Source organism: Chlorocebus sabaeus, chromosome 12 (assembly GCF_047675955.1).
Source record: "Chlorocebus sabaeus isolate Y175 chromosome 12, mChlSab1.0.hap1, whole genome shotgun sequence".
Lineage (NCBI taxonomy): Eukaryota > Metazoa > Chordata > Mammalia > Primates > Cercopithecidae > Chlorocebus > Chlorocebus sabaeus.
In genome coordinates this window covers 46,821,021-46,844,311 of record NC_132915.1, presented here as the reverse complement: position 1 = coordinate 46,844,311, position 23,291 = coordinate 46,821,021, and the positions used below count along the sequence as shown (strand labels likewise).

The 23,291-nt window shown below is 34.9% G+C and overlaps 1 protein-coding gene across 6 annotated transcripts in view; it reads right to left on the bottom strand.

Annotated features, from left to right (window-relative positions):
* Positions 1-4,942: 4,942 nt before the first annotated feature.
* The window catches only part of CNTLN (centlein), a 366,668-nt gene continuing 348,319 nt past the window's right edge, over positions 4,943-23,291 (bottom strand). For 4 of the 6 annotated variants that reach the window (XM_073021629.1, XM_073021630.1, XM_073021628.1 and 1 more), the window contains 2 exons: positions 21,774-21,851; positions 6,095-6,307 (listed from right to left, as the gene is read on the bottom strand). In XM_073021629.1, coding sequence (XP_072877730.1) covers positions 6,206-6,307; positions 21,774-21,851 — 180 coding nt within the window. In that variant the 3' untranslated portion in view covers positions 6,095-6,205. Of the gene's footprint in view, positions 6,308-21,773; positions 21,852-23,291 lie in introns of all 6 variants that reach the window. The other 2 variants (XM_007969157.3, XM_007969158.3) reach the window with 1 other exon arrangement.

Here is a 23,291-nt window from a genome sequence, read left to right as displayed (position 1 = left end):
AACTTCTTGTGAATATTAAATTATTCTGAAATAAAACGTTATATAAAAATAAAGAAAAATCTGGGAAATAAAAATGTCTTGACTGTGCTTTTCTTTTTCTGGCTTGGGTCCATCACTGAATTCATGAAGAAAGTGTCATGATTAGTGCACTAAGGAAGAACAGAGAGGGTTGTATGCTAAAACAATTCTGACCTACAGGGTGGAGCATGAACCCAGGGAAGTCTCTAATACTTCTTTCTGGGTGACTGTGAGGCCTTTGTGCTAGGGTCAGCATTAACAAAGAGCGACATTTTCTCTATCACAAAATGTAAGAGTACAGAAGGCAGGGGCACCACCTTCTTTTAAATTATCCCTAATGATTATTTCCTAGGTGAAAGGAAAGTTGAATGTGGCAAAAAGTGTTGGAAGGAGCTGACGTCAAAACTGTGGTTTTGTAGACTGTGTGTTGAAGAAAGAAGGAAATGAGGATTGGACTATGTGCAAAAGTGTTTGTAGTGTCTACCATTCCTTGGTGAGCAGAAAAAAAATTTAATCAAGTATGTCTGTGTGTTTAAAAATTAAAAGGTAAGTCAAGAGGCTTTTTTTTAAATTTATTTATTATTATTAAACTTCAAGTTGTAGGGTACATGTGCACAACGTGCAGGTTTGCTACATATGTATACTTGTGCCAGGACCAGATGGATTCACAGCTGAATTCTACCAGAGGTACAAGGAGGAGCTGGTACCATTCCTTCTGAAACTATTCCAATCAATAGAAAAAGAGGGAATCCTCCCTAACTCATTTTATGAGGCCAACATCATCCTGATACCAAAGCACAATAGTCAAGAGGCTTTTTAAAACAAATCACCTTTTCGACGAAAGCTTTCATGTCACAGGCAACAAAAAAGTCATTTTTATCCCATTATATTAAGCCACTTATATAAATTTGTGTTAATACCAAAGGCAGCTACATGCATGGGAATGTAGGAATTAAAAATAGCAATTCTTCAGACTAAAAACAGAATTACTATTTGACCCAGCAACCCAATTAGTAGTTATATAAGCAAAGGAAAGTAAATCATTCTATTAAAACGATACCTGCGTTTGTATGTTCATTGCAGCATTCTTCACAATAGCAGACATGGAATCAACCCAACTGCCTATCAATGGTGGACTGGATAAAGAAAATGTAGAAGATACATACACCATGGAATACTATGCAGCCTTAAAAAAGAACAAAAGCATATCCTGTGCAACAGTGGGAATGGAGCTGGAAGTCATTGTGCTAAGCAAATTAATACAGAAACAGAAAACAAAATACCTCAAGTTCTCATTTAAAAGTGGGAGATAAACATTGGGTATACACAAACACAAAGATGGAAACAATAAGCACGGGGGATTCCAAAAGTGGGGAAAAGGAGGGAGAAAGGGTTGAAAAATTATGTATAAGGTACTGTTTGCTACTTGGGTGATGAGATTATTAGAAACTCAAAGTTCAGAATCATGCAATGCATTCATTTAGCAAACCTACACACGTGCCCCCTGTATCTAAAATAAAATAAAGACAGGATTTTGAATGTTCTTACCACAAATAAGTAATAAATGTCTGAGGTGACAAATATAATTATCCTGATTTAATTATTACCCAAGGTACACATGCATTGAAACATTCTATTTTACCCCCTACACATGTAAAATTATGTATCAATTACAATTTTTTTAAAGAGAAAAAAATAACAACTCTTCTGCCCATGTATCTCATGAACTCTTCTGAACATAGGCCAATAAATGGCTCTCTCAAATGTTTTCTGGTACGTTTGTTTGGTTTTACAGTTATTTGAGATTATTAAGTAAGCCTTTCTCATTGTGGCTACAAATTTATTAGAGTAATTTTCACTTTCCACCCTCTAAATCCAAGGGTCATTTATGCTACTGGGAAGAATCCTGCATAATTTGAAGAAGAAATTAAAATAGGCAAAGCTTTCAATAGATGAGTAAGGGGTATTGTTGAAGAGTTAAAATTCACTTTTTCCGCTGTCCCATATTCTGAAACACATGACAACTTTCACTCATAGCAGCCATAGCCCCAAACTCATTTCATAATCTCCCAGGATATAAATGTTACCCACAGAGGATTGTTTTGTTGTTGTTGAGTTTACTGTTGAGTTGAGAATTGTTTATTTTAGATATGAATCCTTCATCAGTTATGTGATTTGCAAATGATTTTCCCCATTCTGTAGCTTGTCTATTCCCAGGGCAAAAGTTTTTAATTTTGATGAACTAAAACTTACCAATTTTTCTTTTTTGCATCACACTTCTGGTGTCATGGCTAGAAATTCTTCACCAAATCTGAGGTCCTGAAGATTTTCTCTCACGTTATATTCTACATTTTACATTTAAATGTTGACCCATTTTGATGTAATTTTGTCTGAATATGTGATGTGTGAGGTTTAGGTCAAGATTTTTTTTCTTTAACCCAAGATGCCCAACTACTCCTGGACCATTTGTCAAAAAGGCGATTACGCCTCTATTGAATTGCTTTTGAACCTTTGTCTCAAATCAGTTGGACATATTTGCTTTAGTGTATTTCTTGGTTCCCTATTCTGTTCCATGGATTTATTTGTCCAGCCCTCTGCCTCCTAGCACCACACACTCCTGATTAGTGTAGCTATGTAAAACATCTTGAAACTGGGTAAAGTGATGTCTCCACTATTATGCTTCTTAGTTTTTTTTTCTCTCTTCTAGTTTCTCTGAGTTCCCATATACATTTTAGAAAATTTTTCTGTTTCCTAAATCTCTTGCTGTGATGTTGATAGGAATTGTGTTAAATCTTTATAAAAATTTGCAGACATCTGGCATCTTTAACATAAGTATCCTAACTCATGCTCTCACTATGTCTCCTAATTTATTAGATCTTTTTGATTTCTTTCACTAGTGTTTTATAATTTTCATCTACAAGTACTACACACGTTTTGTCAGGTTTTTTACCTAAGTGTTTCTCTGTTTCAGGAAATCGTAAATTGTACTGTATTTTTAATTTCTGTTTCCACATTTTTTTTACTAGTTTACTGGAGTATAGAAACACAATTTTTCTATGTTGATTTTGTATCTTGAGATCTTGCTGAACTCATTAATTCTGTAAAGTTTTTGTTCTCGTTGTGTTTTGAGTAGTTTTCTTTTTCCTTTCCAATCTGGATGCCTTTTATTTCCTTTTCTTGCCTTACTAGGCAGGCTAGAATTTCCCACGTTATGTTGAGTGAAAGTGGTGAGAGTTGAAATCTTTGCCTTGTTCCTGATTATAGGCGCAAGTGTTCGGTCTTCATCATTACGTACAATGTTAGCTGTAGGCTTTTAAAAGATGGTTTTATCAAATTGAGAAGTCCCTATTTCTAGTTTTCTGAGTTTGTTATTTTATTTTATTTTTGAGAGGGAGTCTCACTCTGTCGCCCAGGCTGGAGTGCAGCGGCGCGATCTCGGTTCACTGCAAGCTCCCCCTCCCGGATTTAGGCTATTCTCCTGCCTCAGCCTCCAGAGTAGCTGGAACTACAGGCACCCGCCACCACGTCCGGCTAATTTTTTGTATTTTTAGTAGAGATTGGGTTTCACTGTGTTAGCCAAGACGGTCTCAATCTCCTGACCTCATGATCTGCCCACCTAGGCCTCCCAAAGTGCTGGGATTACAGGCGTGAGTCACTGTGCCCGGCTCTGAGTTTTTTTTAAATAAATGAGTGCCAATTTTTGTCACATGCTTTTTCTGTATCAAATTTTATGATCGCATGTTACTTTTAGCCTATTAATATGGTGGTTTACACTGATTGATTTCTGAATATTGAACCAGCCCTGATTGTGTATCTTTTGACCAATATCCCTCATGAACATAGACGTAAAACTTCTAAACAGATTTTTGGCAACTTCTATTTTTGCAGTCACAAAGTACCACAAACTTAGTGGCTTAAATTAGATAAAATGTATTATCTTACATTTCTAGATGTCCAAAATCAGTTTCACTGGGGTAAAGTCAAGGTGCTGACAGGACTGAGCTTTTCCCAAGGTTACAGGAAAAATCTGTTTCCTTGCCTTTTCTGGTCTCCAAGGGCCATCCACATTCTTTGGCTCATAGCCTTTTCCTCCATATTTTAAGTCAGTAGTGTAGCATCTTCAAATTTCTCTTTCTACCTCTCTGGTAGAATTACTCTCTCTGACTCTTCCTGCCTCCCTCCCATAAGAACACTTGCAGTTTCATCAGGCTCACATCAGTAATCCAAGATAATCTTCCCACTCAAGATCCTTGACTTAATAATATTTGCAAATTTCCTTTTGACATATAAGGTAACACATTTACAGGTTTCAGGGATTAAGGAGTGAACATCTTCAGGGGCCATTTCTCAGTCTACCACATTTTCCTTTTTTTGTACACTGTCTTTATTTAGTCTTGGTATCAAAGTCATACTATGCAGTCTCATTTTTATCTTTGTAACAAAATTTTGCTGTAATAAAGTATTATATCTTAAGTTTTGTAATTTTTTATTACTCGTGCTTTCCTGTGAGTTGGGAATATTGTGATGAATGCTTAGTATGGTAATGTTTTAATTGCATCCTTTGGGCATATAGTGTCATCACATAATAAACACAATGCTTCGCCATCTAATTCAATAACAAAATCCACACTTCATTGTGCCTTAAGTGTGTGACATTTGATGGTCATTTCTTTTTTCTTTTCTTGTTTTGACATGAAAAGTATGTGCTGGTTTTTTTGTTTGTTTGTTTGTTTTAAATTACAGTTAGGCAGTATTTGTGTCACCTAAAATTCTGTCAAGTTGTAACTGTGTCATTGTGATTTGTAGTATTCCAAGCAGTAGTGCAAAGTTATGAGAGAAACACAGTCTCTTCCGTAACTACTCAGCTACACTCATGTAGTGTGAAAGCAACCATAAGTAATACAGAAATGAATGAGCACCACCGTGTTCCAATAAAACTTTATTGAAGGACACCAAAATTTGAATTTTATATAATTTTCACATGCTACAAAATATTATTCTCCTTTTGATTTTTTAAAAACCATTTAATAAGGCAAAAATCATTCTTAGCTTGTGGGCCATAAAAAACAGGTAGTAGGCCAGATTCGCCCTGCAGGCTATAATCTGCCAACCCTTGTTTTAATCTCATGGGACCTACATACTAAAGAGGGGAAAAAAGAAAATAAACAAGAAAACATATACATGAACAGACAGATAATTTTGTGCTATGAGGAAATAAAATAGTAAGCTGGTCAGAGAATGTGTCTCTGAGGGACCGGGGAAGCTGGACCTGAATGATGAGAAGGAGCCAGCCATGAGGAAAGTTGAGTGCAGAGTATTCTAGAAAGAGAGAAGACCAAGGGCAAATGTGGGAGGCAGGCACCAGTTTGGTGAATTAGAGGAACCGAAAAGGGTATGGCAGGAACACGGTGAAGAGGTGAAATGAGGTGGGAATGTTCAGGAATCTAAGCAAGAATGACATCATAGTTAAGAATGTAACTTTAATTAGTTGACCACAGTAGTAGTTCTGTTAATTAGAGCCTAATTTTATACACTGGGTTTGTGGTCCCCTGTGAATTTATATGACTACACAACATATACTATTGTGAATTTAAGAGAGAGAAGAAAATGTTTTTATTTTTGCCAAATAGTTGTACAAATACACAGTATCTCCTACATAAACCAGCACATCAATGAGAACAGATTCAATTGGACCACACAATTTATTTCAATAAATGCTCAAGTTATGATGCTTCATTTTATATTTGCTCGTAATACAAATCTGTTGCTCCCTGGACCACTTGTGGCCATCTGTAGCAGTTTTATGTAAAAAATCTAGTTTCTTTATGAAACTTAAAACATTAAATCCTTAGTTGATACTTTTTCTTCCTATGCTCAGACCAATTTGTGTGCCAAGCCTGTTCAGTTTCTTTTAATGCACTAGAAGGAAAATCATTTTTAAGTTTGCATTGATTTGTGGCAATATTTGTATTCAACAATCAAATGCTACACTATTTCCTTTTAAATGGCTATGCACTTAATTAGTTTCACTTGTTCAGCAATTAATTATTTTCAGAGACTTCTTATTTTTGTATTGAACCTGACTATTGATAGTTGGAGCAGATACTGTATCAGGATTGCAATGCATATATTCCAATCACACCACATAAAAAGTTTTCACATTTGTATAAAGCTCTCCATTTTAATATCATCTAATATCTTTCATAATTGTGAAATATCCTTCAACTAGTTTCTTTTTTTCATTTATTTTTTCCAGTACTGCTTCTAGTAAATATGAGGCAAAAGGAAGCTGTAAAAGAAACACAAAAAGATTATTAAAACTCTATATTTTCTTCAGTTCAAAAACATACTAAATATCATTAAACCATTAGAAGTTAGAGGTCTGCAACTTTTGCAGCCATAATGGTACCCTACTGGATCTCTTTTCTACTGATCTTGCTGGTTAGTGTGGGTAATTTTGTCTTTTCTAATAAAAATGATAAAAGAGCAGAAGTAAAATGAAAAAAGATAAACGCCTTATTGAACAATTCATGGTTTACTGACCATGTTAATGATGTAATCTGCAATACAAGCAGCTAAGCCATTTATCTTCAATCAGCTGATCAATAGCAGGTTACAGTCATCTCTAGGGCACACAGGCCCATAGAAGTAGTACTGTATGTTCATCACTCATAAAAGAATGAGAGAGAACCATCAATTCATATGTCTGTGTTAGAGCCGAACATCTCAAGAATTGTAGAGTAAAAACTTCAGAGGAAAAAATGGCAAAAGTATACCCATTGATTAAGTTGTTATAGAAAAGTTGTTTGGCATATCGAAGTGTAATACACATGTTGCAAACTGCTGAGTTTATGAAATGTAGACTACATTTTCAAATTTCATAATTTGTATTACTTTTCTGGTCAAGTTTTATTGTTCCCTCTGCTTCACTGAGTTGCCTATAGAACTCCAACTCATCCAATACAGTTATACAGTTATTGGTGGTAAGTAAAAGACAATCTGAAATGCAGCCCCAGTTACTTCTGAATCCTAGAAATTTCTCTTGTCCTTATTCTCAGCTACCTAGCCTCACATAAGAGGTCTGTCATAATTAAGAAGCTTGTTAAGTCATTTCTTGGACTTGTCTTTTAGATCAACCAGGGATAGACTACTTTTGTTTCCCTGAATATATTAATGGGAATGCTTAGCATGCCCAGCCTCCTTCCCTGCAGGGCAGTAGCATCAGGCCCATTTTTGTGCTAGGATAGACCACTGACAGCATCACTGTCGGCATCTGACCCAGGATGGCCTGACGGCCTTTGTCTGGGTCCTCAGCTATGCTCCCGTAAGGTGTCTATAATTAAACCAATCAGAATGGCTCTTTGCTAAATTTGGACTGGTGAAAAGACAAAAGATTGGCTGTGATAGTAGAATTAAACAGCAGACAGGCACAAACAAATAGACCACATCAGCCATGAAGGAGAAATAGAGACCACAGCTGATCCAGAAAACTGCCTCAGGCCCAAAGAACATTCTAGTCTAGTCCCTTCTGATGTTTATAGTAATCTGCCTGCTCTTTAAGGTAGCCTGAGTCTGTGTCTGTTCCCCAGAAACACAGGAGCTTCACATATTTGTCTTACTTGAAACTTACCACTAAAGAAAGTATAAGATAACAAAAGACCAGATTTCTTCAGTTTTAAGATACGATGAATAGAAGACATACACATTGACTTTGCAATAGCTTTTCTAGGGGGAAAAAATCTACAACATCAAACACACACATATTGCATACACATCCCAATTTCAGGAAAGTGAAGAAGTGGGAAAAGAATATCTTAGAACTAAGAAAAAAGAATATGATCAGCTCTCTTCTGGAGGATAACAATAAAAGCAGTACGTTTTAATTTTGATACACTGCTCTTCTTGGATGTAAAAAAGAGTTACATTGGACAAAGATGCCAGTTTTACAAATAAAAATTTAAACCTTGAGAGCATTAATATTAGGTGTGAAAGAAATGCACAAAAAAATGACAAGACTACTGGGCAACTTTCATTTAAATGATGTCACTCAGTACTACGTGCATTCCTATCTAAAAGGAAGATACAAGATGGTGGTAATTTCCCATCCCTTACTGGAAGAAACAAGGCAGAAGTGAGTGTTTCATTTTCTAAAATTGTTCTCTAATCAAATAAATTTGGGAAACAAACCAAACTTCTAAACAGTTCCTTTAGTTCAGGACCTGTTAAGAGTGTTTAAGAGGCTAATAGGCACTGTGTTTCTCCAAGAGGGCAATATAATATCCTATTTCTAAATTCATTTGTCCATCCTTTTCTTATGGTCTCTTGATCAGGCTGAAATACTGGTCCATGAAACACAGTTTGGGGAACATGCTGGTTATATCATTTCATATGTAATAATGTCACAGACCTTTCACCAGTCCACAATGTGTTGGCATTAATCATATTGTTTGCAAATTTCGTTTTCAAGTTTAAATCTTAATATACTCTTATTATCTTGAGAGCTGAACAATTTTAAACATGGACATTACCTTGAAAAAGTCAAGCTCAAATAACTCTTCCAGAAAGCCTCCAATGTGAAATGGGAAGTCCATTTGCGAATTTATTACCAACTCCCTTTATTCTCTTGCTCTGGCTTCCAATAAAACTAAAAGCCTCAAAGTTAAACACAACTGTATGCCAATCCTGTTTTATTGGATTATAAGCTTCCTTTAAGCTTTTTATAGAGGCTAACACATTTTGGATTTCAAAAAGAAGTCAACCCTTAAATCAAAATGCATAGTATGTGTACAACTACCACCCTTGCGGGAACCTATCTGTCTATAATAGTTCAGAAGAATCATATTATTTGTCATTACATAATTTTAGACAAAATTTCATATATCTTACCAGCGTGAGATTTAAATTTTTTATTTTAATTCAATTTTTCTATTTTTCCTTTCTATGACCCAATTGAAAATATTTTCCTCTAACCCCAGTGTTCACTCTATTTGCTGTTTATACTTTATGGTTTATTGTTAACTGTAAATTTGGCTTTCACAGAGGTCTTTCAAAAATTATTTTTTAAATACATAAGGCTCAGTCATAATTAATTTTATAACAGAAAATATGATAAAATAGTTAATAATTGAAACAAATTTAGAGGAAGACTAAGAAAAAGTCAGAACTACAAAACATTTCATAAAATATACTTACTGTTTTCAAATAAATACAACAATTTAAAGTAACTGTCAATTTAAAAAATTTAAGTAGCTGTCCCTGCCTGCTTTACAAATAGTTCTTGCTTTATGGAACAGATTCAATATGTAATCAAATAATGAATGCACTAACAACTTTGGTTTTAAAAATAACCTCTCTCACCAAGTTTATACTATTCATTTATTTAGCAAACATTTTTCACAGATTGTACACAAAACAATTCTGCTTAGTCTAGAATGAATTACCAAAAGATTTTGTTTATAAAAATGGCTAATAGTGGAATTTTCAAGTTAACTGGCTATTTTGGTTAATTGAGAGTTATTACTTATATCATGCTACTTCTCAAACATCATAAATTATAGTGAACTGGAAAGTCAGATGGAACATAATTTAATCTTCAGTGATTCAAGAAAGCTCTTCAAAATCTTACAGTAGCACATGAACATCAATTCTCAGCATGTAGCTCTAGGCTGGTTAGAGTTAGGACTGAAACTGTACTTAAAATACAACATGCCTTGGAAAGCACTTTAAAAATTCACATGGTCTGTTTATTTGTTTGCCATATTTTTTTAAGTGCAAAGTGTTTTAAAAACACTAAGAACAAGAGACCCAAACCTTTTTCTACTTTGAAGTCTAGATTAAATGCACATTTGTTTCATACAAGGAGTTTATAGTTAATTATATTATCTTTATATGCATTCTAGAAGGGGCTATGTCTCCCTTAGAAATCTCTGAGGGACAGACAGGCATGGCTGCCTTTTTACTAATAGGATTTTAAAGTTGGATAGAAATGGCAATCTGACTGATAACAGCAAAGATCTTCTTGCACCCTATCAAATACACTGAAACAACAAACCAACATTATGCTGCTATGGGTTTCATCTCAGATGGTATTTGCCAGGGATTACAGAGTCCAGAAAACCTGCATTTCTTTTTCTCTCTTGGATAAAAAAGGAGAAATGATACTCCTGGGCATATCAGTGCAGAGTTACACATGCTTGAACTCTTCAGCATAAAGAGAAAAATGGACAGGTGAAGATTTCATACTGAGTGAAATTTCTTGGCATAGAAATTTAACTAGGATATCTGACAAAGTTTGCCTTAGTCTATAGGTAGTCTTAAGGCAGATCTTCCTAGTCATTCTGGCTGTTCCTGCGCAAAGAGTGATTTCCATTATAAGAGGGATCTCCCCTGATTTCACCCAGATTTTTAGCTTCTCTGACATATAAACACCTACAGAAGTTTACCTTTAGGAACTGGTATGCAACTACCACAATCTTAAATTTATTACTCACACTTACAAATTGTGGCTTCCTTTAGAGGTGACATATAAATGATATAAATGATGACTGCAGATGCTTGAGAACTAAGAAAAATAGCAAAGCTTAAAGTCCATGATGGCTAAACATAAAAATAACTTCTTATATCAGCATTAATGGGAATATGCTCTTAATATGAAATTGAAATTCTTTTGTATTGAAAGAAAAATGGAAATGAGGATAACTTTTAAGTATAAAGGGTACAATTAACAATTTGGCCATTTTTATTCTTGTTTTCTGTTTGAAAACTATGACCAAAAAGATATTTCTTGTAAGATAAAATTTGACTTTCATCTAGAGTCATATTGAAAGTAAAGAATGTAAAATTTTATGAATTATATCTGCTCTTAAAATCTGACTTAATGAGACCTTAGTAAGAAAGGATACTGTAGTTTTATTATAAAATTAAAGATGCAACATTTGGTATATGCATTTATTTACATATATACAAGCAAACACACATATCTGAGTGGTTAGCATCCACTCTATTATCCTGTAGTTAAAGACTGAACTTGTTAAAATAATCAAGAAGGCCATTGGAAAGAACAATGTATTTATAATTTAAATTTGGCACTGAATTTTGAGTCATGTCTCCTAAATGGTTGTTTCTATTTCTGCTGCATATCCTAATAGATATAAAGACCTCTTGGAGTTCTGCTATAAATGGATACAGAGAAGGCTATGCCTGCTTCTTTCAAACTCTCTTGAAGGCTATAGTTTTTCTCTCTTTAATTTTGAACCTTACTCTAGAAGTTGTAAGACAGAATGAAGAAAAAAGCCTCAAGGAGTGCTTCCATAACACTTATAGCAAATGGGTGATCTAATCTATTTATAAAGTACTTGGGGTTAGGGAGACGCTTGGTAAGATACTTCAGGATTTAGTAAAATGAACTGCCAGCAAGTTCTTTAGGGCTATGGTAAGTTATGTAAGATAGAAGAGAAATTTAAGTTAGCTATAGACTTTCCTTCAAACCCAGAAGCACCTCTAGGCTGTGATTAGGCCTCTTGTCTTGTGCCTGTGTGACACTATAATTCTCATCCCCAAAACTTGCCTAGATAGAGATAATCCCTTGTCACTGGTTCCTCAGCAGCTGGGAGGTTTCTTCCCCTCCCTCATTTTCCACTCCTATCAAGTCACTTTTCCCTAACTGATAACCAATATTCTCACAGATCAGAGACTACTGCTGTGCCCTTACCTTTAAGATAATGCTTTGGGCAATGATACCAGCACAAAAAGCTCCCTTGGACATCAGTTTGGACCCCTATGAGTTGTTTGGACATTGGTCTTACACAAAGCCTGACACATTACTACTTTACCCTACCTTCTCCAACCCCCTGCAAGGACCTTTTTGAAGTCCTAGTTGTCTTCTCACAAAACCAGCACACATAATGACAAATACATCTTAATACTGGTATTCAGACTATCCTAATATGACTGACTTTCTTCTCAAACGCCAGAAACTGTGTAGTATATATACTTTAAGGGGATATGTCCATTCCTTGTATGCTTCTTCATGACTAGGTGAGATATTCACGCTAGAGATAATGCTTTAAAAGTCTACAGTCCACTATAACAAGGAGTCCCTTTTTATGTAGACATTAAAGAAATAATTTGGGGTCTCAATAGGACTAGGTGTGAATACCAATGTTTATCACATGGATACGAACTCTGAGTTCAGGAAAAGAAAGCTTAACTGATATAAAAAGTATTTAGCAGGCAGACCCTTGTTATTAACTAAATACTTGTGTTCCCCCAAAATTGTTATGTTGAAATCCTAAACCCCAACGTGATGGTATTAAGAGGTAAGGGCTTTGGGAGGTAATTAGGTCATGAGGATGGAAGCATCCTGAATGGGATTAGTGCCCTTATAAAAAGAGATAGGAGAGCTTACTCTCTCTCTTGCTCTCTCTGCTATGTGAGAATACAATGAGAAGACCACGATCTACAAAACAGAAGAATGCTCCTACGGCTAATGCCTGATCTTGGACTTCCCAAACCCCAGAAATGTGAAAAATAAATGTTTCCCAGTCTATAATATTCTGTGATAACAGCCTAAATGACTAAGAGAACACTTAATAGTACAGGTAGGAAAAATAAAGGGATAGGGAGGGATCCAAAAGAGAACTGAATTATTCAGTCTCTTGTTCATCACTGTGTCACTCAATGTTAATTTAAGTATGTTGCTCCAGAATCTGGATGAATGTGAATAGTGAATTATACCTCCTCAATGAAAGCACTCAACAAATACAGTTATGCATCACTGAGCAATAGGGACGCATTTTGAGAAATACATTGTTAGGCAATTTTGTCATTGTCCAAACCTAGATGGTATAGCCTGTTACACACCTAGGCAATATGCTATGGTCTATTGCTCCTAGGCTAGAAACCTGTGACTGCATGTTACTGTACTAAATACTGTAGGCAAATGTAATACAGTCATAAGTATTAGTATATCTAAATGTAGGAAAGGCATAGTAAAAAATATGGTATAGAAGATTTTATAAAATGGTATCCCTGAATAGGATGCTTACCATGAATGGAGCCTGTGGGACTGGAAGTTGCTCTGGGCGAGTCAGTGAGTGAGTTGTGAGTAAATGTGAAGGCCTAGGATATTACTGTACACTACTGTAGATTTTATAAACCCTGTATACATGGGCTTCACTAAATGTATTAAAAAACCTTTTTCTTTCTTCAATAATAAATTAACCTTAGCTTACTGTAACTTTATTTTGTAAGCTTCAATTTTTGACTCTTGCAAGAACACTTAGCTTAAAACACAAACATACCATACAGTTGTACAAAAACATTTTTATATCCTTATTCTGTAAGGATATAAATAATTATCTATTTTTATTTTTTTATTTTTAAAGTTTTAATTAAAGAATAAGACACAAACACACACATTACCGTGGGCCTACATAGGGTCAGGGTCATCACTATCCCTGTCTTCCACCTCCACATCTTGTCCCACTGGAAGGTCTTCAGGGACAATAACACACACAGAGCTGTCACCTCCTATGTTAACAATGCCTTCTCCTGGAATACCTCCTGAAGGACCTGCCTTAGGCTGTTTTACAGTTAAGCTTTTTTTTTTTTATTTTTATTTTTAAATAGAAGAGTACACTCTAAAATAATGATAAAATGCATGGCATAGTAGGCTGGGCACAGTGGCTCACATCTGTAATCCCAGCACTTTGGGAGGCTGAGGCAGGCAGATCACCTGAGCTCAGGAGTTGGGGACCCACCTGGACAACATGGCAAAACCCAATCTCTGCAAAATATAAAAAAAATTAGCCAGGCATAGTGACATGCGCCTGTAGTCCTAGCTACTCAGGTGGCTGAGGCAGAACTGCTTGAGCCCGGCAGGTGGAGGTTTTGGTGAGCCAAGATTGCGCCATTGCACTCCAACCTGGGAGACAGAGCGAGACTCTGTGACTCCAAAAAAAAAAAAAAAAAAGGCATAGTAAATACACAAACTAGTTACAGACTTTTACTATCATTATTGAGTATTATGTGCAGTACATAATTGTATACGCTATATTTTTCTATGGATGGCAGCACAGCAGGTTTGTTTACACCAGCATCACTACAAACAAGAGTAATGTGTTGTGCTACCACCTTAGGATGGTTACAGTGTCACTTGGTAATAAGAATTTTTCAGCTCCATTATATCCTTAGCAAACTAATGTAGGAACAGAAAAACAAATACTGCCTGTTCTCACTTATAAGTGGGAGCTAAATGATGAGAACATATGGACACAAAGAAGGGGAACAACAGACCCTGGAGCCTATTTGAGGGTAGAAGGTGGGAGGAGGGACAGGATCAGAAAAAATAACTATTGGGTACTAGGCTTAGTACCTGGTTAATGAAATAATCTATACAACAAACCCCCATGACATGAGTTTAACTATATAACAACCTGAACATGTAGTCCTGAACCTAAAAGTTAATAAAAAAAAATTTTTCAGCTTCATTATCATCTTATGGGGACACTATTGTATAGCGTGGTCTGTCATTGGCCAAAATGTCCTCATGCAGTGCATGACTGTATTTACTCTACAGTAGGCAATGGGCTAGGCATCTTCTGGGGAGACTAGTAGCAAATCTAGCAAAAAAATATGCTTTTAAAATAAATTAAAAATAATTAAACATAAGAAATCACTAGCATTCTAAGTTTGAGTTATTTTCCATATATTTTCCCTAGGCCTCGAACTGTTACTATCCTTTTCAAGGGTGACAAAACACTTTTACAAGGGATAATGCATTTTGGCATTCATTATTTTATCATTCCAAGTCTGTCAGGTGGTATTTTTTCAATCTTATAGTTGAAGATACTGAGTTAAAGAGGCTTTAGTTACTTGCCTTGCGCTAACTTCTTCACATACTAGTGTGAGACAGAACGCAACCCCAGGTCTTCTGACTATAAGCCATTGTAACTTTACTGTGCAGAGAGAGTTCTGGTCAATATAAGGAGAAACTGAATGAATCTCAGGCACATGATGCTGAAAATGGATTTCTTCAGCAGTTACTGAGTTTCTTATTATTCCACAAGGCAGAGCTCATGGTCTGGAAGAGTGGTTGGCTTAGATACTTTACAATGCAAACATTTTAAGTATGGGGTTTTGATTTTATTACACATTGTGCTTCATGTATCTTGTTCTATTTTCTGCAGTCAAGGAAAAATCTAGTTCTAAATCTAGATGAAAAATGTTCTTGCTAATATCTCTTGAAAGTTACAAAAAACAGAACAGGTGACACTGGATGGGCTTTTCAAGGTGCAAGAATATGAGTGATTTTAATGCTTCTCTGGGTAATCCATATTTTTAGGGCACAATTTACTGACTTTTTGTTTCCCTTAGCATGGTATAGGAGGTAAAAGATAACTCACTGTGCTCTCAAGGAACTTGTCTATCTAGAAGACAAAACTGTCCCATACTATATTTGACTATACCAATTTGGCTCTTATATTAATAAGAGTTTCCTAATGTTTTGGAAATCAAAATGAAAAGGAATATTACCTGTGTCCCCACATATACTGACTATAAATCCTACTTCAGATTTTTTTAACTGTTTTATGTTATAGAAATGACAAACATTTTATCATTTGAATCATTTTTAAGTCATTTACTCAGTGGCATTAATTACATTCATGTTGTTGTGTAACCATCACCACCTCTATCTCTAGGACTTTTTCATCTTTCCAAACTGAAATTCTGCATATGTTAAACAATAACTCCCCATTCCCCTTGTTCCACCAGCCCTTGACAGCCACCATTCTACTTTCTGTCTCTATGAACTTGACTAATCTCAAACAAGTGGAATCAGAGTATTTGTCCTTTTGTGTCTGACTTATTTCACTTAGCATAATGTCTTCAAGGTTCATCCCTATTGTAGCATGTTTCAGTACTTCATGCCTTTTTAAGGCTGAATAATAAATTGTACACATAAACCACATTTTATTTATCCATTCATTTATCGGTGGGCATTTGGATCATTTCCATCATTTGGCTATTTTGAACAATGCTCTTATGAGCATTGGTGTACAAATATCTGTTTGAGTTCCTGCTTTCAATTCTTTTGGAGATATACCCCAAGGCAGAATTACTGGATAATACAGTAACTCTATGCTTAATGTGTGGAAGAACTGCCATAGCATTTTCCACAATAACAGCACCCTTTTACATTATCATTAGCAACATACAAGTGTACAATTTTCTCTGCATCCTAACACTTATTAATTTCCTACTTTAGAGTTTAAGCCATTTAAAGACATGAATTGTCCCATTTGTTTCCCATGCTGACTAGCACTTTTACATACTATCAGCACTCGATAAAAGTTTGTTAAATAAATAGTATTACTAACTTCAAATATATACAGCAATTGAATTAGCTGTTAATAAAGAACTTCCAGGCAGAAATCTTTTTATATTTGGTTGAGACTTAATATTAGAATACTGGTTATAAACTTCTTTGTTTTCCTATAGCACAAGAATATATATTAGAGGAGATAAAACTACACGAAGAAAACAATAAAATAAGAAAAAAAGAAAAAGGAGTTACATGAAAAAACTGATATTGTAGATTCAAATAAATTTAATTATTTTATTAAAAGGGTCCTTTTAACTTTAATCACATTCTAGTGATACGAAAGTAAGCTTACCTTGTTAAAAAAAAAAAAAAAAAAAACAGCAAGGCTGTGAGTAGAGGATTTTAAACTCTTGCTACTTCATCTAAATGTGAGGAATTAATTCTGTGTGGGTTACTGAGTGTGTAGGCTTATATGGATGAGACAGACTGAGTGTGTGAGTATGTCAGTTTGTGAATGCATTTGTTGTAAGTGCAACACAGGAAACAACCACAGAGTAAATGGCTTCAGAGCTGCAAGGAGAAACTTTCAGTTAACCTTCAGGCTAGTAGTATATTCTATTTACAAAAGCCAGGGAGATTTATAAAACCCTTCCCACTGCCACACTGCAAGGCATTCTGTAGAAGGTAAGCATATTTTGCAGAGAGGACACTGGGGACAGTTAGCCGTTTTAAATTTCAGCATTTGCAAGATCTGAAGCAACTAATAGGAACGGGGATATTTAAAGGTAAAGAAAAGCCACTGATCAACGTCTGTACTTTAAATTCTCCAAAACTGAAGGCAAAAAGACAGAATTTTTGATATAGTTCCAATAGAATAAAACGATCTATACAAAGTGGACTAAAATGGACAAAATGAAACCTAAAAAAGGATTAGCAAATAACAAAGAATAAAGCTACACACCATAACATCAAGGACACATTTTCTAGCCATTCATGTCTAAGGGTATTTATAGAAATCTTAGTAAAGACCCACACTCTGGTTATAACTATGTATTATTTGTTTTATACATATATACATATTTTAATATATCTACCCATAATTCTACTCAAGTTAACTACCTATTAAATTTCATAGTTTATACATTTTAACTATTTATTGTCCTCCATCCCCAGAAGTATAAATTCTATAAGAGTAGTGAATTTTTATCTCTTTTATTCACTGTCATATTCTCCAAACCTGAAATAATACCTGGCATGTAGAAGGTACTCATTCACATATTTTTTAATGATTCCAGAGCACAGGCTCAGCTTAATTTCCACTAATTATTTTCATTGCCTTTACAAAGTCACAATAACGAGGGACCATTTTAGGTATTATAAAGGCCTAAAAATAACCTTTATTATAATTTTAATTTGGGGGATCAGAATGGGCAGAACAGATAAACACTGTCTTGTAGTGGGCAAAGTTTAAAAAACTGACTCCTTGTTTGGAGATGTGAACAGGTAAGACCAATTAGAGTATAAAGGTGGGACATCTCCTTATGTGCCAACTGAAAAGAAACTACTGAGTTTGAAATAAAAGCATTTATATCATTTACTCATATTTACAGCCACTAGACAGAATTCAAGTTCAAATGCATTTAAAGAAATCTCTGCTAATGGTGGGGGGCACAACACTTGTGAAATAAGCAATTTATTAAATTTACTTTTAAATGTATTCTTTTTTTTCTTTTTGTAATATTTTCCATTATCAAGGAGTTAACTGTTTTAAGTGGAGATATAATTCACATAGCAAAACTCACTATTTTAAAGTGCATAAATCATTGATTTTTAGTACATTCGCAAAATTGTGTAGCCATCACTAGTAATTCCAGAGCATTTTCATCATCCTCAGAGAAATTCTATCCGTAAGCAGCCATTCTCTATATCCCCCCAGCCTCGGTAACCACAAACATACTGTCTATAAATTTGCCTATTTTTACATTTTGTATGAATGGAATCATACAATATGTAACATTTTATGCCTGGCTTTACTTCTCTTGTTTAACTAAAACTGCTTTGCCTCTTTTGTTCCCTAAACCTCTAAAGATATCATTATCTTTCTCTCCTCCTGTAGTATATTAAACTCACCCATCTTTTGGTTCCCACCCAGACCCCTTCATCTAATCTCATTACTGCTATCTAGCCACTCATTATAATGTAGATCACATCTGTCTCCTGCCTTTCTATTACTATGGCCAGGCCATATCCAGACTCTCACTGCCCCTTACCTAGAACACATTTTTGCTCCCAGTCTCCTCTCTCCAACCATTCTACAATGTTGCTCTTAAGCATCTTTCTAAAGCACAACTCTGATTACATCCCTACCCTGCTCAAAAGCTTTTATAATTTGGTCCCAGCCTACTTTGCCTATTTCTATCTTTTCTCCCACTCCCTAAACTACAGACAAACTGATTTTGATGTTTTCTCCCATCCTACTTTAATTATCAATTTGTCTGTTTGTCTCTGCCATAAATTATAAGTTTTAAAAAATATATCAGTGTGAAAAGAGAGATTTATACAAATAAAAATGTTCCAAGAAATTAAAGGCAGCTATGCCATAGAAAGATAAAAGTAGACTTAGTAAGATTTTTTCAGTGTGGTTCTGATTACTAGAAATCTCTGCGGACAAATGTAAGGTGCAGAGAAATGTCAAATATAAAAAGTTACCAATAGCATCACAACTACTTGAAAGAATGACATATATTTGGGTTCTGTATCAAATATATATAAGTTAAAATTTTAGATCTTTTAGTTCTCATGCACTTGTAGCTAACAAGAGCAGTAGGTATCATATTATTATTAGTTCCACACTACCACATGGAAGAACAGTTTTTTATTTTGTGGTGAATATTTTATCAATATGACATTCTATCAAACAAAAGCAGAAAAAAATTATTATTTTAACAGAAAGCAATTCTCTGGCCCAATCAAACAAAAGACAAAATCACAGGGCCAGATTCGCCCTCATAATCTCAGGATTCGATCACATACAGCACCCAACACACAGACAGGACATAAAAGAGAGGTTTTCCAATAATTTTGTCAAAATAGTTGAATAACAAAACATCAATATTGGACTAATTAGTATTTTTTAGAAAATATCTTCAGTTATCCACAATGTAAAGATGATGTAAGCTCATAGGAGCTATAAGCCATAAACTAAACAAAACGTATGAATGAACATAATTACACTTTTGCCCACACAATCCTGTGAGTGTAACTCAGACTCTAAAAAAAACTGGTGGGCAAAGAAAACCTTTTCTAAAGTTCAGGACAAATATAATTGCTCGGATTGAGAGAGAAGAAAAGTAGACTAAAAGAAAAGATGTATTCTATTTTATAGATTTTTCTCTTGGGTGTAATTATAAAGCGACACTCAAGTGCAACCAATGAAGCACCTATTTTTTCTCTCACAAAATTCAAAGACATCAGCAAAACCACCTATGTCGGTAATAAAAATAAAAAGTCTTTGACTTTTTAAATGTTATCATACTGTCACAGTGGAATAAAATTAGCTTGAAAAATGATCTAAAGGCACATGATGCAGTTCATTATGTATAACAGCAACAGCAGCGGTTTCCCAGTGTTCATAAAGGCTGCTCCATTAAATTTACCTCCAGTCAATAATTAGGAGTCCACAAATAAACCTGGGCAATTAAATCAATACTGCCTGGCAATTATATTCCAGAGTCCAGGCTCAGTGGCACAAAAAGGCACTATATCAAGCTGCAGTATTAAGCAGTCTGATGCCATTTTCAACAGGATTTTTTTATACTTACTGGACAGAATAAGCATACATTCAGCTAATGTAGAATGTATGCATATACCTCTCCATGTGTTAACTAAAAAAATTCAGGTCCAGTGTCGGTACAGTTTTAGCAAAATTTAACAAAGCTTTATACGTATAGATTTGTTATTTTTATAGTCATAATGGATGATAAAATTTCTAATTCAAATAAATACAGGCCATATTTACGAAGTGAACATTTTAAAAATTCATTAAAAAGTTTATTTTTATCATCTTCCAGTTGAAAAGAAAAACCTCATTACAATCATTATTGAATTCTTTGGTGTACCAGCCACTGAGCTAGGTTCTGGGAGTACCACACGATTAAGAAACGGCCTCTGTTCTCAAAAGCAAGTAGTCAGTGTAAAAGGCCTTGTCTAGCACCTGCACATCTACACTTACACAACTTTAAGCAAATGATTTTTAATCGCCTACTGTTATTAAAGTGATTCCAGACAATGTCTCAATAATATATCAAACTGATACTAACATGAATAGTTTATATACTATTTACTTATTCTTGACTTTACCAAAAGCACAGAAACTGATTCTTGTTAATATAAATGTAAAATAATTGCATTTAATATCAGTTTCTATTTTTAATCTTTACACAGAAACATTTAAAATGACTTTCCTAAAATCACAGGACAATTTTTGGGGTACTTTGACAAATATGTTTTGGCTTTTATTTAGTCCATTTAAAAAATAAACAATTAGGTTGAGCCAAAAGAACTATAATGAAAAAGTTTTAGAATACATTACATGCTGTCAGTGATGTCAAAACAAAAGCTGGCTATGACTAGAAAAGCAGGGCTCTCACCTGCCAATAAACTGCCCTTGATCACTTACAAGAGGGGCGCATCCCAGTAGACTATATGTGTATTAAAAAAATACTTGAAAGGGAAGAAAAAGTATCACACAGGTCACAGCAGCAGTCTCAATAGACCCCTCAGGGATTTCAACTCGTCTTGGCCTTGTCATCCTCTATGCAGCTTTCCACTCGGCCCAGAAAATGTCGATAGGAAAATGTTTGAGGGGCCTCTGGTGGAAATTTTTTCATTCTTTCTGCATTGACAGGATGCCAAATCAATATTTACTTCCCACTAACAAGCTGCTCGAGGTCTCAGTAGAAAATATTGTAGAGAATGCGGGAAGACACAGTAATAAACAGCTGTCTGGCTGTGAGGAAAACATGAATTGACTGGAAACAGGTCCATAGTAAAAGGTCACTGAAACCCATGAACTCCTCAGGTGTCCATATCAACTACTAACTTTAAAGACACATAATAAAGAATCTCTTTTCCTAAGAGGTCTGAGAGAATGGATCCTTTTCAGTCTAGCAAGCACAGAGGTTGACTCAATAATTTAATTAATGCATTTGCTAAGACCCATGTTGGCTCTATCCCAAGGCATTTGTTTCATTTGTTAAGTCCAAAAGCACAAATAGAGGGTTAACTTTCCTTTCTACCTACTGGAATACTTCTTTACCTAACAGAAGTAAATAATGGGGTAGTGTTTACAAAAAGTTAGACATCTGGTGAAAATGTAAGGCTTGGAATTCTTATTTAGAAGTTTAATATATGAAACAGAAAAATGAAACACCTGTCCTTCAAGAAGTTTCTGAATGTACAACATCCATTCCTTGTCATTTTCAGCATCAATTTTTGTTTTTTCAATTTCCTAAAGAAAAAAAATAGAAACACTGGTGTTAATGAAATTTATATGAACTTGTTTATACTATTAGATACTGAATAAATCTAGAGTAACATTAGTAGAATTACATTCAACAAAGATCAGTCTGTCATCTCAAAGTAGTAACATTTAAATCTATGCTCTTTAAAATTTAATTTATAGATACATACTACGGAAGATATAACTATATTTATTATTTCACGGTAATTCAGAAATATTTAATTTCTACCTTCACAGTGGAGCTCAAAGTAGGGGCTAATATGGGGGTGAAAGCAATTAAAGTGAAAAATAAGATGGAGTTATATAAAAGAATCATTTACAGGTGACCCTCGTGAGATAACACAAAACTTATTCCAAAATCTGACTTGTCAGCAGATAACTAAGGAGTAATTGTTATTACAAACAGAATAGAACATGGCATGACTCTGGTATATTTAAATGCTTGTTGATTCAAACTATCCAATAATCTACTGATAGGCAAGGGACACTCCAACTTAAAGTTCCGTAGGTCATAAAGTATTTTCAGCCCATCAATTAGCGTAGGTCATAAAGTATTTTCAGCCCATCAATTACCATGATAGAATATTTCTGGAATTGAAATGTATTCACATGTACAGTTGATGATTCACTTGAAATTGTAATTCAGTTTACAAAAAAAAAAAAAAAATAGACTTTCCAAGAAGGGAACAGTGTGAGAAACTATTATTTGTTGAAATTTACTGTATGGCAGGCATCATGCTAGGCACTTCAGATAGGCCATCACAGTTTCTGATGTGAATTTACTACAGTTTGATATAGTGTAAAGAACACAAATCAGGTGATCTGGGCTCTGCTTGGGCAAATCCTTGGACCTCTGGAAAATGTCAGGATCAGTCTATAATGCAATCTAGTAAATATATCAAAATGCACCTATCCCTCTTAGAACAGTGTGTTTATATCTCTTTCAGGAGGGACTTGATTTAAGAGTGTGTGACATGCATGTTACAGTGCTGTGTACTCTGTCTTCAGACTCCACCTGCCCAGAGGCAGAGGTGCCATTTATTCACAGACGTGCACCATCTAGTCTTTGGGGCTATCAAGAGAGATCCTTTTCTAATTCACATACTCAAAGAGGACAACTTTTCTAATCTGCTCATTCAAAGAAGGTTTTTTTTGCTAATTTGTTAGCCCAGAGAATGCATCATTTTAGAGATTACTTGGTCTTGAAAACCTGGTGGCTCTGTGTTCCAGAATATGTACATGTGTTAGCATCACTACTCACATGAGACACTGTGCTAAATCTGTGTGTTTTAAAATTTCTAGGCAACAATAGAGGCCTTACCCTTAAATTTTTGTTAGGTTTCTCATCAATCAACATATTTTAATTAAACGCCTATAATAAGGCTTAGTTAACACCCTTGCCAGAAATAATATTACTCCCATGTGTCT